The sequence below is a fragment of the Alosa pseudoharengus genome, unplaced genomic scaffold, assembly GCF_046254945.1.
Source record: "Alosa pseudoharengus isolate Yale_2024_CS ecotype anadromous, Long Island Sound unplaced genomic scaffold, YU_APseudo_1.1 YU_APseudo_1.1_scf_22, whole genome shotgun sequence".
In the NCBI taxonomy this organism is placed as follows: domain Eukaryota; kingdom Metazoa; phylum Chordata; class Actinopteri; order Clupeiformes; family Clupeidae; genus Alosa; species Alosa pseudoharengus.
The window spans coordinates 3,249,421-3,268,426 of NW_027468680.1; the positions used below are offsets into that span (position 1 = coordinate 3,249,421).

The following is a 19,006-nucleotide window of genomic DNA, read 5'->3' on the forward strand; positions in this document are numbered from 1 at the left end:
TTGAAACACGCCCCATAATCACGTCCCAATGGAGCAGTATCAGACTCAAATTCTGACTAGAATTGAGTATGGCAATGTCAGGCTACAAACTGGTGCATATTATATCACAGATATTAACAGCTCTGGAAAATGTGACATTCCGTTTGATATATTGTGTTTTCGCTTTTAGGATATGTCATCCGAATACATTCTGATCCAGCCAAGTGCAGGCTAAAAAGGCTGTGTTGTGGACTAAATGTGCCTTGCAGTTTGGTTGAGCATTGCTAAACTTTCAAACATTGTTGTTACCTTACATTGATCTAATGTAGGCTACTACTGTAATCTTGAAATCTTGTGATGTTGCAGAGATGTGGTAAAATATCATAGCAACAAGGTGCAAGTCAAGTGAAGTTTATTTATAGAGCGCATTTCATACACAGAGGTCATTCAATGTGCTTTACATGAACAAAAAGCAAACAGTAATAGCAAATAAAAGCATAGAAGGGCAATATAGTCAAAGAATAGTTTTAAAGGTCAAGATCATAGTAAAAAAGAAAACATAAAACGCACAAGGTAAAATCATTTACAAATAAAGAATAAACAAAAAGACAAAATAAAACACACAAGACACAAAGACTTGATTAAAATGGTTCAGCGAGTATTATGTAATTTTTTTTAAGAATCTTTAGTGAGTTATGTGGTCTGTGAGGTGGTCTGTGGGTCTGTGAGTTTCTTTTTAATTGGGTAAGTGGTCTAGCACCCAAAGACAAAAGGCGTCAGTGTTTTAAAAAATAAAAAGTCAAAAAGTTTTAAAATAAACATAAACACATCATGACTCTGGGCACAGATGGGATAAATACATTAACACATCATGACTGGGCTCAGGTGCGTCACTTAACATGTCTGGAAACAATTAATGATACGGTAATTACTACAAATGCCATCATAACTACTAAACACACCAATGACATGTCATCTCTCTCCATCCCTTCTTTCTCTATCCCCTCTCTCCCCATCTCCTCCTCTCTCTCCATCCCCTCTTTCTCTATCCCCTCTCTCTCTATCTCCTCTCTCTCCATCCCCTCTTTCTCTATCTCCTCTCTCTCTGCTTCCGTCCACTCTGTTATTCTCTCCGTGTAGGATTCTCCCTTCATCCGGATCCTCACCAGCTGGTTGCAGCTCAGGGTCCTGTCCTTGAGCTGAGTGCAAGGCTCAGTGGATTTACAGCAGCGCAACCTAGAGGCAGTGAGAGGTCATTACAATAGCACAACCTAGATGCAGTGAGAGGTCATTACAATAGCACAACCTAGAGGGAGTGAGAGGTCATTACAACAGCACAACCTAGAGGCAGTGAGAGGTCATTACAGCAGCGCAATCTAGAGGCAGTGAGAGGTCATTAGAGGCAGTGAGAGGTCATTACAGCAGCGCAACCTAGAGGCAGTGAGAGGTCATTAGAGGCAGTGAGAGGTCATTACAGCAGCGCAACCTAGAGGCAGTGAGAGGTTATTACAACAGCACAACCTAGAGCAGTGTTTTTCAACCTTTTTTGTGCCACGGCACACTTTTGACACTTAAAATGTCCCTATGACACTAACATCCTGTGTGAAGAAAAAATAAACATACCATAGCCTAAAATTTCAAATAATACACAGATATGGCCTTATTATGGCTTCTATGCCAGACCTGCTCAATAAAACAAGCGCCCTTTGTTTCATTTGTAGGTGACTATATCTAATTTAATTGTTGTTATGAACTGGATATGTGATGATTCTGTAAATACTGGATATGAGCCCCCGTTGTACAATACCTGCATACCACAAATATTGCAATCATACAATCAGTGACAGCATGTGGTTACAAATTCTTCGATGCAACAGTTGCTTTTCTGGACCAGTGAGTGACATTTGGGTAATTTTCTGCGGCACACCTGATGATCTCTCACGGCACACTAGTGTGCCCCGGCACAGTGGTTGAAAAACACTGACCTAGAGGCAGTGAGAGGTCAACACAACAGCACAACCTTGAGGCAGTGAGAGGTCATTACAGCAGCGCAACCTAGAGGCAGTGAGAGGTCATTACAGTAGCGCAACCTAGAGGCAGTGAGAGGTCATTACAGCAGCGCAACCTAGAGGCAGTAAGAGGTCCAGAGCGGAACAAAGTCCTTTTAGGCTAGTACCTCCACTCGGCGGCCATATTGTAACGCTTTTTGGGCACTTATCAGGCATCTATTTCGGCAGAAATGCGCGTGCAAGAGGCTTCACGACACCAACCTTGCTCCAGCAGCGAGATCACAACACATGATTGGCACAATGTATTCACAACACACCACATGATTGGCTCAATGTATTCACATGTCGACTTTTTTGCTGCGGAAGGGGCGGGATATGTGTAGACAACGGCCATATTGGCGTTCCAAACTAACCGCATGCATTTCTATGGAGGGTTTTTTGAGTGGTGTGTCCTCATTAGAAAGAGTTTGGACCACTAGGGAATCAATGTTCTGAGCTATTCTGTTGAGGGGATCAGGGATGCCATGTTTCATACCAACATTCATCAGATCCCCATTAACATAGTTACTAGAGGAAAACATATCTAAATAAAAATAAAAATAAAAAATTACTTATTAGAAAAAATGTGTAACTACTGCGCGTATGGCTGCAGTGCAAGACCTAGAAGCGGACAACAGTTGCACAATTTCCCCCGTGACCCAAAAGGGCAGAAAATAGCCTGTGGGAGCAGAAGGTCAAGAGGCAAAACTGGAGGGCTAATAATTACTCAATATTGTGTGATGTAAATGTCAATTTCTCTCTTCGATTTATAGTAACAAATTACATAGGAACATTCTAGTAATACCATCGTTGATGTGTACCATGCTGTTAAAAAAGTTCTAACACTGCTTTAGAAATGAATGAAGTTTGAAGTTAGCCAAGTCATAGTCATGACTTGAATTTCAGCTTGTCCGATTTCAAATGTCATCTAACTCGGATGTAAAAATTGGCTACTGTGAAAACCACGCGGGCATGTAATTTATGTCAATTTAGATCACAACATATTATTAATACTTTTCTTTTAGGTTAGCTTCTACTAAGTTATTATTGCTAGCGTGATCGCTATGTTCCTGTCCCCTTATTTGCAATTCATTCTGTGTTTGTGTGAGGAGTGTTTGTGTTTGTAAAATAGTGTGTTTGAGAGGTGTGTTTGTAATGTACAGTGTGTTTGCTTTAGGTATGTTTGGGTTTGTAAAGTACAGTGTCTCTTGGAGGTGTGTTTGTGTTTGCAAATTACTTTGTTTTAGGTATGTTTGTGTTTGCAAATTATTTTGTTTGTTTGAGGTGTTGTGTGTGTAAAATACAGTGTGTTTGTAATGTACAGAGTGTTTATGCTAGGTGTGTTTGTGTTTGTAAAGTACTGTGTGTTTATTTGAAGTTGTGTTTGTTAGCCTCTACAGTAAATAAAGTAAAATCTAAATGAAGTCTTCAGTATACCTACCCTTTAAGTCTGATGTATTCTTCAGTATACCTACCCTTTAAGTCTGATGTAGTCTTCAGTATACCTACCCTTTAAGTCTGATGTAATATTCAGTATACCTATCCTTTAAGTCTGATGTAGTCTTCAGTATACCTACCCTTTAAGTCTGATGTAGACTTCAGTATACCTACCCTTTAAGTCTGATGATGCGGCCTGGGTGCCTGTTTGCCTCCTGCAGGCAGCGGACTCCCTCCTTCAGCAGCAGGCAGTCCTCTGATTCCCAGCTCTCATTACAGACCACAGCGCTAAACCTACCACACACAGCTCTCATTACAGACCACGGCGTTAAACCTACCACACACAGCCAGTCAGTTAGTCCCTCAGACAAGCTCAATGGAAGCAGCATACTTGAATTTCCCCTGGGGATCAATAAAGTATCTATCTATCTATCTAGCAGAGATAACACTGCATTTAACAGCAGAGATAAAACTACATTCAACAGAGATAACACTGCATTTAACAGCAGAGATAACACTACATTCAAAAGAGATAACACTGCATTTAACAGCAGAGATAACACTACATTCAACAGAGATAACACTGCATTTAACAGCAGAGATAACACTACTACATTTAATCACATTGGATGCAAGATATGTGATTCATGTGTCTGCTGTGTGTATGTGTGTGTTCATGTCTGATGTGTGTGTATTCATGTCTGCTGTGTGTGTGTTCATGTCTGCTGTGTGTGTGTGTGTTCATGTCTGCTGTGTGTGTGTTCATGTCTGCTGTGTGTGTGTTCATGTCTGCTGTGTGTACAGTGCAACCGGAAAGTTTTCAGACCCTTTCAAGTTTTCCACATTTTGTGTTGTTTAGACTCATCTTCAAATGGATTTAATTAATTTTTTCCCTCATCTTTTCTCTCAAACTGACATGTAACCAAGGACCCAATGGTCACTATGAATGAGATCTAGAGTTCCTTTGAGAGGATGAGAGTTTTCTTTCTCCTGTAGTCTATGATGAGTTCTTTGGTCTTTGAGGTGTTGAGGAGCAGGTTGTTGTCCCTGTACCACGTTGACAGCCGCTCCACCTCATCTCTGTAGGCAGACTCGCCCTCCCCCCTGGAGATGAGCCACCACCACTGTGGTGTCATCCGCAAACTTCACCATGGTGTAGCTGTGATGGACTGGGGAGCAGTCGTGTGTGTAGAGGGGGGAGAGCAAGGGACTCAGCACACAGCCCTGGGGGGAGCCGGGACTGAGGCTTAGGGCCGTGGATGTGTGGTGGCCCACTCTGACCCTCTGTCTGTGGTCCGAGAGGAAGCTACTGATCCACATGCTGGTGGTGTGTGGAAGCCCCAGGTCCCCCAGTTGAACTACTAGCTTGTGAGGGAGGATGGTGTTGAATGGAGAGCTATAATCCACAAAGAGCATCCACACATAGCAGGTCTGATAGTGCAGTATGTAATGCTATGGCTATGGCGTTTTAGCTCCCCCTGCTGCTCCATGTGTGATAGTGCAGTATGTAGTGCTATGGCGTTTTGTGATAGTGCAGTATGTAATGCTATGGCTATGGCGTTTTAGCTCCCCCTGCTGCTCCATGTGTGATAGTGCAGTAGCTATGGCATCTTCTGTAGATCGGTTTGCTCTGTCGGCAAACTGGTGGGGGTCAAGGCTGTGAATCAGTTTCTCAAAGCACTTTATCACCACTGGGGTGAGTGCTACTGGTCTGTAATCGTTGAGGCTAGAAAGGACTGAGGAGAGGTTTCTTGGGCAGTGGGACTATCGGTTGAGGATTTCAGGCAGGGTGGGACAGTGGACTGTTCCTGGGACTGGTTGAAGATCTTTGTGCAGATTCCTGGGGGCATATGGGGGATTAAAAGCAAGGACAAGTGGTCGGACTGGCCCAGGTGTGGTGGTGGTCTTGCCCTGTAGCCCTGTTTGATGTTCGAGTATACATACAGATGTTATCTCCCCCTTGTAGCACACTTAACGTGCTGGAGGAATTTAGGGAGCGCTACCTTTAAGTCCACGATTGAAATCCCCTGCTATGATATTCACGGCATCAGGGTACAAGCTCTGTGTATTGGTAATGCTAGCATGCAAAAGTCCGATAGCTGAGCTAGCATTAGCATCCGGTGGGATGTAAACAGCTGTTATCAGGATCACAGTGAATTCCCTTGGGAGATAAATGGGCCTGCATTTAACAGTCAGATATTCTAAATCTGGAGAACAGTGACTGTCTACAGTCGCTGTGTTGGCAGACATCCTAACCTGCAATAAGTAATTTCAGGGAGGTATCACAACAAAAAAACTTTAGCCTACTTTAATACAGATCAGATTAATATGTTCAATAATGTCTAGTCAGTACACCAAATAAGGAAGGCCTATATAGAAATTGTGAAAATAAAATATGTAGATTTTGGTAGTTCTTTTCATGTAGCCTTGGCATCTAGCCATCTAGTAGGGTATAGGCCTGAATAATATGCACATGAATTTACACTTGTTAAACCCACCTCAACATGTCTTTTGCAATCATTTAACCAGCATGGGCAATGCTAAAGTCACTGTTACAAACAGTGCAGCATGCAAGATTAGGCCTATCATTATCATTCTTATGAGACAAGGGTAGCCTACATTTTGAAATGGGCCTTACATTTTCCTTTTTTTGAAGCACTGACTCTGCCATGCCCATGATGCTCCTGTTCCTATACACTGAACTGATTAATTAAGTTCGGGAGAAAAGAGATAAAAAGCCCGCCTACACCGAAAACGGATTGGTTGATTTAGCAAAAACAGGCCAATCAGGATGCTCTCTGTCTTGGATGCGCTCAGGCACACACAGCACCACCCCTCTCTCTCTCTTTCCCGTCGTGTACGCGCTACACACAGATGCACACGCGGTCTCGCATGTGCGCTCTTGATCGCTCACTGTAGATTCCGGGAGATTTTATCTAATTTGCGGGCGTCAGGGAGCCGCTATCAATATGCGGGATACTCCCGGAACTTCCGGGAGACTTGGGATGTCTGTGTTGGTACACCAGCTGTTTTTCATGTACACACAGAGCCCCCCTCCTCTGCTCTTACCGGAGTCCACTGCTCTGTCATGGTGCTGTGTGGTGTAGTCATGGTGCTGTGTGGTGTAGTCATGGCGTTGTGTGGTGTAGTCATGGTGCTGTGTGGTGTAGTCATGGTGCTGTGTGGTGTAGTCATGGTGCTGTGTGGTGTAGCCTGCTAGCTCTCCATGATCAACAGAATGCACGCATTCTTCGCGGTGTTGTTCGCTGCAGTCTGTAGCCTCAATTCATCTCAAAGTCAAAGTCAAAGTCAAAAGTCAAAGTCAAAATCTATTTTGTTTGCGAGGGATCTAGCATTCGTAAGAAATAGGCTGGGAAGCGGTGGTTTGAGTGGCAGCCTCCGTAGCCTGGCTAGCACAGCAGCCCTGCAGCCTCCATAGCCTGGCTAGCACAGCAGCCCAGCAACCTCCGTAGCCTGGCTAGCACAGCGGCCCTGCAGCCTCCGTAGCCTGGCTAGCACAGCGGCCCTGCAGCCTCCGTAGCCTGGCTAGCACAGCGGCCCTGCAGCCTCGCTTTTGCCTCCTTTCTCTACGCCGCCTGCGCCTCCTCCCTGTTGGGATGATGATCCACGGAGAGCCGGGGTTCCTCACTAACTCCACTGGAATCTTGTACGTGCCCTATGACAACTCCTAATCCACTTGGACAATTCATTCCTACACTGGACTATTTGAACTTTGACACTAAATACGATTCATGCATTATCATACTGGATATGTAACCATCCCACCTCTTTGTAACATATACCTCAGGTGGCTTTAAACACCATGTTCTTTTCTCTACATCTAACTAACATTCATTTATCATGTAAACAGACCTTACTGTTCTGTACTGACCCTAGGCAGATGGGTCAGGGCCTTTTAGGCTACAGTATTAGTATAGTCATATCATGTAATCATGCACAAACTGAAAGAATTTTACTTGTGTATCCCCAGATACTTCTAAGTGTTTATCACCTCCACATTGACCCCGTCAACGGTGACTGGCAGCAGAGCGGGCTTAGACCTCCGGAAATCCACCACCAGCTCCTTGGTCTTGAGTTGGGCAGAGGGCAGTGTTGAGTTGGGCAGTAGGCAGTGTTGAGTTGGGCAGTGGGCAGTGTTGAGTTGGGCAGTGGGCAGTGTTGAGTTGTAGGTGGTTGAGTTTGCACCATTGCTAAGTCCTCCACCAGGCTCCTTACTCCTCCTCCTGCCCGTCCCTGATACACCCCACAATTGCAGTATCGTCTGAAAACTTCTGTGTGTGGTATGACTCTGTGTTGTAGAAGTCAGACGTGTACAGGGTGATCAGGACTGGAGAGAGCACTGTTCCCTGTGGTGCTCCGGTGCTGCTGATCACAGTGTCAGAGAGGCAGTTCTTCAGTCTGACAAACTGTGGCCGCTCTGTCAGGTAATCTGCAATCCAGGATACTAGGTGAGCATCCACACCCATCTGCAGGTAATCCAGGATACCAGGTGAGCATCCACACCCATCTGCAGGTAATCCAGGATACTAGGTGAGCATCCACACCCATCTGCAGGTAATCCAGGATACTAGGTGAGCATCCACACCCATCTGCAGGTAATCCAGGATACCAGGTGAGCATCCACACCCATCTGCAGGTAATCCAGGATACTAGGTGAGCATCCACACCCATCTGCAGGTAATCCAGGATACTAGGTGAGCATCCACACCCATCTGCAGGTAATCCAGGATACCAGGTGAGCATCCACACCCATCTGCAGGTAATCCAGGATACTAGGTGAGCATCCACACCCATCTGCAGGTAATCCAGGATACTAGGTGAGCATCCACACCCATCTGCAGGTAATCCAGGATACCAGGTGAGCATCCACACCCATCTGCAGGTAATCCAGGATACTAGGTGAGCATCCACACCCATCTGCAGGTAATCCAGGATACTAGGTGAGCATCCACACCCATCTGCAGGAGCTTGCCTCCCAGCCTGAGGGGTCGGATGGTGTTAAGACCACTGGAGACAAAGAACACGATTCTCACAGCACTTGTCCCCTTGTCCAGGTGAGAATGCGTCCTGTGTAGGAGATATGTGATGGCATTGTCCACGCTTTTCCCCTTGTCCAGGTGAGAATGCGTCCTGTGTAGGAGATATGTGATGGCATCATCCACGCTTTTCCTGGTATGCAAACTGTAGTGTGTCTAGTGCATGGCATACCTGTGGTCTGAGTTTCCCCAAAAACAGTCGCTCCATGTTCTTCATCACGTGTAATGTTAGAGCAACTAGCCTGTAGTCATTGAGCTCACTTGGGTGTGGCTTCATGGGGGTGTGGATGAGACATGATGTCTTCCACAGTGTTGGGACTCTTCCAACACGGAGACTCAGGTTGGAGATCTTCAGTGGCTCCCCCAGTTCAGCAGCACAGACACTAAGCAGTCTGTCAGGCTCGGCTGCCTTCCTGGGGCGGAGTTTCCTCAGCTGTCCTCTAACTTGATCTGCCGTGATGCTGGGGGGAGGGAGGAGTGGAGGGGAGGTGCTTACAGGCGGTCTTGGTCCGTTTGTATTGCTCCAAAACAGAAGGCACGTGCAGCTTTTACATACTCAAACTGATCTTTGGGGGGAAACGCTCCATGTTCCGATGCAACTGCTCCAAATGAGTATGAAAGCGCTCTAAGACAAATTGCCAAAAGTTCATTTTTTGAGGTCTCGACGCACTTTCTGCCTGCTGGCACACTGAGTGCAGATACAGTCACCATACTGCTGAGGTCAGGTAAGATCGCCATACTGCTAAGGTCAGATACGGTCTCCATACGGCTGAGGTCAGAAATGGTTGCCATACTGCTAAGGTCAGATACAGTCTCCATACTGCTGAGGTCAGATACGGTACTGCTGAGGTCAGATACGGTCTCCATACTGCTGAGGTCAGAAATGGCTGCCATACTGCTGAAGTCAGATACAGTCTCCATACTGCTGAGGTCAGATACAGTCTCTATATTGCTGAGGTCAGATACGGTTGCCATACTGCTGAGGTCAGATACGGTCTCCATACTGCTGAGGTCAGATACGGTCTCCATATTGCTGAGGTCAGATACGGTTTCCATACTGCTGAGGTCAGATACGGTCTCCATACTGCTAAAGTCAGATACGGTCGCCATATTGCTAAGGTCAGAGATGAGGTCACCATACTGCTAAGGTCAGATACATTCGCCATACTGCTGAGGTCAGATTCGGTCATCATATTGCTATGGTCAAATATGGTTGCCATACTGCTATGGTCAGATACAGTCGACATACTGCTGAGGTCAGAGATGAGGTTTTCACATCCAAACATCAACACTGCACTCCCTTGTATCCTCAAAAATACACCTGCCAAGTGTGAAGTCAGTCGGACAAACAAGTCGAGAGATATGCAAAGAACAGACAGACAGACAGACAGACAGACGTTCCTTGCTTCATAGATAGACAGCAGATATACAGGCTTATTGCACTCACCACACTGCCTGCAAACGGGGGCAGGTATTGATGAGGAAGAGGAGCCGCTTGGCCCAGATCTCAGTCAGGAAGTTCGTCCCAACACACAACCTCATCAGATCAGGCAGAGAGGACAGATGCGCCATTAGAGCATCCACACACTCATCGTACTCTGGACTGCTGCAGTATATAACACACACACACACACACACACACACACACACACACAGTTATTCAGAGGGATATACACAAAGCCTAGTCAAGTACAGGCTGTTGAAATATTCAAGAGGGAAACTGACAGAAAAGACTCACTTCTCTGCTAAGTGTCTCAGCGGATGGAACATGTGCAGGATTTCCCTCTGCATGGTGTCGGAGACTTCTGAGGAGAGAATCAGTCTGATCTCTAGTCCAGAGGTTTCGGATCCAGGGGATGAATCTCTATAGTGGGCAACACTCAGCCTGAAACCCAGAAAGGAGAAAGAATTTAAGATAATTGTTTATTCAATTCAATGATTTAAATTGCTCACACAATGCACATTATCATTAGTTCTCAATCATAATGAGTAAATAAATTCTTCAACAGCAAAGTGCCACACCTGAAAAGGGTCCCATCTCTTCCGAGTCCGTAAGCTGAACACAGACTCTCAGCACTGTCAGTGGGCTTTGGTAGATTCATGCTGCCGAACATAATACACACACACACTCATATACACACACACCTTGGGTAGGCTGCCAAACACAGAGGCAGAGGTGTTTATATTGTGACTTTATACAAAAGTGAAAGCGACACACTTTAACAAAATACTTCCCCACTCTTTTCACCATAAGAATGGATCTCCAGGTGAATGGCTCTAACTCAATCTTAAAGTAACACAATTTAGAAATGACACCTTTCATCAATTTTCAACATCCTGGGTACCCATTTGGTGCTAAGGTACTCTGAATCAAATAAGAAAGGGTCCTTCTCCGACCTTTGACTAAGACAAGGGGTTCCCTTCCAGAGACTCCATTCTGTGTATTTAAGTCTGTGTAGTATCAGGATGAGTCTGAAGCAATTACTTTAAGGTAAAAAAAACCTCATGCTTTAACACATTCCATAGATACAGGGTTGTGGTTAGATGGCAAAGGGTTGTTGGACAGTAAAGGGTTGTGGATGGTAAAAGGTAGTTGTTGGGTTCTAAATGGTTGTTGTTGGGTTCTAAAGGGTTGTTGTTGGGTTCTAAAGGGTTGTTGGGCAGTAAAGGGTTGCTCTTACCATACACCGTCCAGACTGCAGCAGGTGTTGCACAAAGAGAGCATGCTATTGGCCCAGCCGATGGTCAGGCAGTCCACAATGATTTCAACAAACTTCAGGCCAGGCAGAGAGGCCAGGACGGAGAACAGACCAGCCACATGCTCATCATGCCCTGTACTACACACACACACACACACACACACACGCACACACACACGCACACACGCACACACACACACACAGTTAAGGTGATGATATACACACACTGTTAAGGTGCTGATATATGGGGCAACTTTTTGAGCAATGTTGGTGGAAACCACATAACCAGTTCCATTTATTCTGATTTGGATGATCATGATGATTTGCCTCCAGCAAATAAATTATTGCCCAGTATCAATGGGAACAGGGGCGTAGCACCAAATTCTGGGCCCTATGCACAAGTGGTGGCCATGGCCCCCCCCCCAACCAACCAACCACCGGCTATAAGCATGAAGCATGAGGTTCACAACTAACTACTATCTAATCACACATTGAATTAATCTAACAACTCTTATATGTACTGTATAACAGAAAATAATCTTATTACCCAAGACTTCACTAAATTTCTGTTTTATTTGAAGAATGTTTAAAAGCTAGAACATGAAATTAATAAAAAACACTTTTGGCTGAGAGAACGGCTATCTATACAAATTGAACACTTTTGGCTGAGAGAACAGCTATCTAGGCCTATACATTAAGTCAAGTCCACATCAGATGGTGAGAGGTCTGCTGCTGCTGCATCACCCTCTGTGACAGTTTCTGAAACTGAGTGTGATGGGTTTCACAAGTTAGCTTTGCTACTCATTTGACAGCCTTTCCTCATGAACCTATACAACATTGAGCCTACTAAGTTAAGCTATTAGCTCATAATAATTTTCGAATTAGGAGGCTATTGGAATGTTGTGGTAGGCTATAAATCAGGCATCATGTTAGCCTATGTCTAATTTTGTGTTAATGCTGTTTTAGCACTGATAATCGCGGATTCGCGTGGTATTGAAGTGTTTTGTAACCTTCAGGAGTTCATTTCATTTGTAGACTATTGCTTTCACATTGGGCTCACCTTTCTAGGGAAAGAAGGCTGTTAACACTTGTTTTCCCTCATTTCTTTTTTTTCTCCCTTTCTTGCCTCTCTTTTCTTTTCTGGGAACCGGATTTAGCTTTCTTAGACTTAGACATCTTCACACGATGACCGTCTGCATTGCCGCTTCGGCTGAATGAATGTTACTTTAAAAATGCGCCTAGCAGGGGAAGGCGGACTGAACCATTTCGTGCAAGGGAGAGGGTGCCTGCCCTCAAACAATGTTGGCTTGGACACAATTTAATACATCAATCAACTGATGCATTTACCCGAAATATTTGCATCTATATTAGTTAATAACATTTATTAAGATCTTTAAATTAAGGAAATTATTTATTATTAAGGAAAATAAAATTCAACTCCTTAGGGGCCCTCCCCCCACTTGGGGCCCGGGTAATGTATTCCCACTTGTCCCCCCACTACGACGCCCTTGAATGGGAACATGTCGGTGTAGTAAAAAATATTTGTAAGAACATACTGTATACAAATGTGACTAACTTCATCAGTCTGTCTGCCTCATATTTGCATTAACTGATGATTGTGCCTGGTGAAGACACGCCTCGACCATTTGCAAATCAAGTCTTTTGTCATGTACAACGGCCCAGCTTTTGTCTTATGCCAGACTTCACTATAGGTGGTCGGCGCCAATTAAGCACGCATATATCTGGGGCCTACTAACAGGATATAAGGCTGTGGCAGACAACAGTCGAGAGGTGACTTGGACAGAGGCGACTTTGTTCATGTTCCCCTCCGAGCCGGCTTGTAATAAACCTGGGAGCGTTTCCCTTTCTTAACACATCTCAGTTCGGTTTTGCTTCCACATAATTTTTAATTCTCACCACATTATGGGGAACCACAATGAAAAGGGACATTGCCCAGCAACATTGCTCAAAAAGTTGCCACATGTATCATCAGCTTTAGGGGAATCAGTGATCGCTTCTCAGCCTCTCAACTTCTCAGTTTCCGAACTCAGTTTCGCTTGCCTGTTTACAGACTGTTGCCTTGGCGATTTGAAAACTACTGGATTACAAGTTGGTCATCTAACTTTTAGTCTGCATCAATCTCTCTCGCGTCGCCATCTCTCGTCAGCGTTTAATCCGTGCCTATACTATGGAACACTGACCATGCTAACCAATTGATCTGTGGACTACCAACGAGCGTGTACGGGACATGGACACCTTGCCTCAACACAGATTTACAGTGAACTGACCTGGTCATGTAAGGCCCGTCTTTTGCCCAAATCTTATGCATTTCTAAAGAATGCCTTTTTGCATTCAATTTACATTTGTGGATGCCAGTGTTTGATCTGTATTGTCTTAGCTGGCCATGGCCAAAGATCCCCAACACCCGCTCATGCATAAAGTGTGACCATTTGTTCCTTGTTCTGGCCCCCTGTACTGAGAGATAGCTCAGTCCTGGGCCTACTTGATGTCTTGTGGTGAGATAGGCCAACCTCATTATCATACAGTATTGCTCTGTAAATATGTGTTGTGAATAATACATTCATGTTTGGTCTTGAATTAATACTTGTAATGTGGGCAACAGTCTGATTATGGTTTTGGTACAATTGAATGTATCTGTGCATAGTTGTAGATTAAGAATTAAACTGTAGCATAAAGTTATGATATCCACCTGGGCCACACCCATCCACCTCAGACAACAAAGGCTCTGATGAGTCAGGGGTGGCCCAAGTGAATGATAAAAGTGGAGGCTCTGGTCCTCCAGGGGGCTCTTCTCTTCTCCGCTCTTCTCTTCTCCTCGCTTCTCTTCTCTGGTCTGCTCTCTTCTCTTCTGTCTTCTTTCCCATCTTGGGGCTCTTCCTCTCTCTCCCCCTCTTCCTCTCTCTCCCCCTCTTCCTCTCTCTCCCCCTCTTCTCCTCTCTCCCGTTGTCTTTCTCTCTCTCTCTTTCTCTCTCCCCCTCTCTCTATCTCTGGGTTTGTATTGTTTTATCTGGTGTATCAGTTATCTCTAACTTGTCAAGTTTACCTCTGAATTGGTTAAGTTTCCTTTGTTACCATTTGCTACTTTGTTACAGTAGACCATGTGAGTTTACTTGTACATTCAACTGAAGTGATATTGGTTACATTTACCTTTAAGACTTAATGCCTATTAAATTGTTCATTCTCAAAACCAATAGTATATCTTCAATTCCCGTAGTGTGCCATGCCATTCTCCTCCATAGCTGATAAGATAGTTACTTGGTAATTGATTGGTGATACGAATTATTAATCAAAATGGAGTCAGATTAACGAGTATGTAATAATATCATTGCCATTTAACTCTTCACCCTACTTGTCCACACAAGCTCCTTCAAGTGAGGTATAGCTCGACGCCTATATGTTTCCGAGGCTATATATAGGCTATATATATATCATTTTCGGAGTTTTCTTCTTACAGTCATCCGGACAGTCCTCTCTGTAGTAAGCCTAGTCTTGTTGAGGTTTCTCCTGTTGTAGTTAGCAGCCACGCTAACAAGCAAGCTAGGGCGTTCCCAGCCGGACGCTCCTTTTTTGCCATGATTCTCATTAAATACTCTGCAGCTAAACTTCCGACTCTGACCTCTTCGGACTGCCTGGAGGTCATTACATCTCTCTGCTTACTACGTCGCCCCCACTACATGCACAGGGCTGCCCGCCATAAGTTTGTTTACATGGACAGTACACCAGCTGTTCCCGCAGTTAGGTGCCATGCTTCACTGCGGCAACGTCATCAAAGCAAACCACGCCCACGTACCGTCAACGTGCGACCCCTGCTCTGTGTAAAAACAGCACTGTGACACCCCTGTTGCTGCACTCACTAACAGGTAGAGCTTAGATCGGGCCCAAAAAATCAAGCCCGACCCTACCCGAGCCCGTGCACATTGTGCCCAAGCCCGACCCGGCCCGACACATTAACTGTAATTAATTAATAAGAGCCCGATTAATTAATAAGAGCCCGAGCCTGATTTAAACCCGAATTTTTTTAAATACGTGGCCCATTATAACTGACGTTCTCAACTACAATTCCGAGCTGTTTGAGCTACAGAAATCCGTTTAGAATTATATTAATGAATAATGCAACGGAAGATGAAGAATGTAGGCTAAACTATGTTTGTTTATTCAGAATGGAATGGATTGCAAATGTATCCGAATGAAGAAACGTAAGCCACTTACAACGTAAAATTATGTCCCTGCAGCAAAACTCAACGCATATCTCTGTGAGGGCTTGCCTCGCTCTCAGGTGTATGCTTGAAGAAGTGACAAAAGAGGACATTGAAGGCTGGCTATCATTATTTCTGCCATGGCAAGCCTGCTTCATGTTCATCTTAAAGTCTTTTTGCTGTCATAGGTGAACATCGTGCGCACTTAATGCACGCAACAAAGCCTGACAAATGCATACCTCCGACTTGCTCAAAGTTATTTCTCCTGTTTTAATTTTTTTTCTTTACATCTTCAAGCTTCACGTTGCACTTAAGCTGCACAGCAGGCCCGGTGTGATGCGTGAGCTACACAATACAGCACAGCAGGCCCGGTGTGATGCGTGCGAGTGGAGAAGCTGCGCATGACACGTGTTGCGCAGATGACATTACAAATTACATTTTGTAACTCTGAGCCTAACTTGTATAACTTTATATACACTTGTTACTTAGGCCTACTTTGATAAATATATAATATTTCTGAGTCTGACTATGGCATAGCTTTAGCTCCCCACCCAAGTAGGCTAATGATTAAAAAAAAAAAAGCTTGATCAAGGACCCGGCCCGGCCCGAGGATAGTGGCTGGAAATATCGGCCCGGGTCGGGTCAAGTTCGGGCTCAGGCTCGGGCAGAGAATCTAAACTCTACAAGGGCTGCAACATTCATGTTGCTGAACATGCGCTCACTAAATAACAAATCCCTACTCATCCATGACATCATTTTGGAAAAGGAAACTGGACTTTTTATGTCTGACGGAGACATAGCAGAGCCAGCAGGATTTTCTAACTCTCAACCATTCTACTCCCCCAGACTATGTATACATCCAAAATCCTCGTAGCTTGGGCCGTGGTAGTGTGTTAGCTGTCATTCACAGATCTGATATACAGGTCCAAGAATTTCCAGCCAACCCCACCTCATTTGAGTGCAGGCGCCGCACAGCTCCAGGGGGTACTTGTCTACCGGCCCCCTAAAAAAGTCTCCACCCACTTCCTGCCAGAGCTCCACCCACTTCCTGCCAGAGCTCTCTGGGTTGCTTGCCCCCATCTGCCCCATTCTCCTGGGTGATTTTAACATCCATGTGGACTCTGATAGCTGCCCCTTTGCTACTGACTTTTTGTCGCTATTAGACTGCTTTAGCATCGTACAACATGTGCATAGCCCAACCCATGCCAAAAGACACACCCTAGACCTTGTTTGCTCCAATGGAATAACACCCTTCCACCTCCAATGTGATGACCTGGCTAGATCGGACCACCTAGCCATTACATTTTCAGTTTCCCTGCCGGAAAACCAAACGTGTGTGCACGCCTTTGCTGTCCTCCACCCTAGCGACCCACCTGGCCACCCCCTCTCCTAACACCTCAGTGGACGGTCTGGTTGAACATTACAACACTGCTCTCTCCCTCAGTTTGGACTCAGTTGCCCCTCCCATAACCCGATTGGTCTCCTTCTCTCGCCCCACTCCCTGGGTCACTCCTGAGCTTCGCCTCAGAAAGGCAGCTGGACGCTGGCTAGAGAGGCGCTACAAAAAGTCTGGCCTCACTGTACACCTTGAGTCTTTCAAAGACCACATCAGGGCCTATAAGGAGGCTCTCTTTAAGGCAAAGACACTCTACTACTCCACGCTCATTAATAACCAACAAAATCACCCCAAAATGCTTTTCTCAACCATCAACCGACTCTTGCGCCCCCCTGACACCCCTCCAACCCCCTGATGCAGTGGGCCTGTGCTCCAGGTTCCTGGACTTCTTTGACAGCAAAGTGGAAGCCATCCACACGGAGCTGCAATGCCCTCCTCCACCCTCTTCTACTATCCACCAATGCCCGTCCTGCCATCCACGAGCAGCTGCAATGCCCTCCTCCACCCTCTTCGGCTATCCACCATCCAGGTGCCGACACCCCCGATGCACACCGGTCGTGGCTCAACACCCCCACCCCTACTACCCACCCATCAGAGTGCTGTCTCTCTTCCTTCACCAAGCTGGACATCAACCAGGTGCATGCCTTGGTGTCCAAAGCAAAGGGCTCGTCCAGCAAGCTGGATCCAATGCCTATCACCCTGGTGAAGGCTTGTCTCCCTGTCCTCTGTCCACCAATTGCCTCCATCATAAATTGCTCACTGGACTCTGGTGTGGTGCCTGCAGGCTTCAAAACAGCCGCAGTCATTCCCACCCTGAAAAAGCCTGGCCTGGATCCCGACGACCTGAACAACTATCGTCCGATCTCCAACCTTCCTTTCCTCAGTAAAATCCTGGAAAGAGCAGTGGCTGCCCAGCTCCAACACCACATGTCCCACCATGAGCTCTTTGAACCCCTCCAGTCTGCCTTCAGAACCCACCACAGTACCGAGACTGCCCTCAATAAAATCACCAATAACCTTCTAACTGCTGCCGACAAAGGCCTCATCTTCATGCTCATCCTCCTTGACCTCTCAGCTGCCTTTGACACAGTTTCCCACACCATCTTCCTCAACCGCCTCTCTGATCTCAGTGGCCTCAGTGGCACAGCTCTTTCATGGTTTCAGTCCTATCTATCTAACCGCAAACAGTATGTCATCCTCAAGGACGCTAACTCCATCTTGGCCTCAGTTAACCATGGTGTCCCCCAGGGATCTGTGCTCGGCCCCCCCTTTTTCACCATATACATTCTCCCCTTGGGTCAAATTATACGTCACCACGGTCTCAGCTTCCATTGCTATGCTGATGACACCCAACTGTACATCAGCACCAAACCCTCAACTCAGCTTCCACCTGGACCACTTGTCAACTGTTTGCAGAACTTAAAAACTGGATGACCTCTAATCTTCTCAAACTGAATAACAGTAAAGCTGAGCTCATGGTGGTGGCTCCTAAGGCACTGCTCAAGAAGGTTGGGGATCTTCTCCTGGACGTGGATGGCTGTTCCATTGCCCCATCCCCCGAAGTCCACAACCTGGGCGTCATCCTGAACCCTACCCTATCATTCCAATCCCACATTAAAAACATCCCAAAATCTGCATTCTATCACTTGAAAAACATCTCAAGACTTCGACTCAGTAACCGAAGTCCTCATCCACTGCTTCATCTCCACCCGTCTGGACTACTGCAATGCCATACTCATAGGTCTTCCCTCCAAGGCCCTGGACAGGCTGCAATATGTACAGAACTCAGTTGCCAAGGTCTTAACAGGTACTTAGCCCTGGCAGCACATCACACCAACCCTCATGCAGCTCCATTGGTTACCAGTCAAGTTCCTCATCATTTACAAAATCCTGCTTCTCACCTACAAGTCACTCCATGCTCTGGCCCCTAAATACCTTTCTGACCTACTTCACCCCTACACCCTTCTGCGGTCCCTCCGTGCAAATGTATGGATGACTTCGGTCAAAAAGGAACGAAATGGACAGATTCGAACAAAGTAGGCTCTGGGATTATGACTTCACGTCAAGTTAAAACTGAAGGTGCACAGTCGGTAAGCTCCAATATCCAAAGTGGATGATTATAACAGGGTTTTCACTATTTAACAATAACAATTTAACAGTCTCATGAATAAGG

General features: G+C 45.6%; 1 protein-coding gene across 10 annotated transcripts in view; it reads right to left on the bottom strand.

Annotated features, from left to right (window-relative positions):
* Positions 1-374: 374 nt before the first annotated feature.
* The window catches only part of LOC143139636 (NACHT, LRR and PYD domains-containing protein 1 homolog), a 59,451-nt gene continuing 40,819 nt past the window's right edge, over positions 375-19,006 (bottom strand). For 6 of the 10 annotated variants that reach the window (XM_076300260.1, XM_076300265.1, XM_076300264.1 and 3 more), the window contains 6 exons: positions 11,203-11,358; positions 10,544-10,624; positions 10,260-10,406; positions 9,969-10,127; positions 3,639-3,758; positions 375-1,215 (listed from right to left, as the gene is read on the bottom strand). In XM_076300260.1, coding sequence (XP_076156375.1) covers positions 870-1,215; positions 3,639-3,758; positions 9,969-10,127; positions 10,260-10,406; positions 10,544-10,624; positions 11,203-11,358 — 1,009 coding nt within the window. In that variant the 3' untranslated portion in view covers positions 375-869. Of the gene's footprint in view, positions 1,216-3,638; positions 3,759-3,786; positions 5,305-9,968; positions 10,128-10,259; positions 10,407-10,543; positions 10,625-11,202; positions 11,359-19,006 lie in introns of those variants that run through there. The other 4 variants (XM_076300259.1, XM_076300261.1, XM_076300266.1 and 1 more) reach the window with 4 other exon arrangements.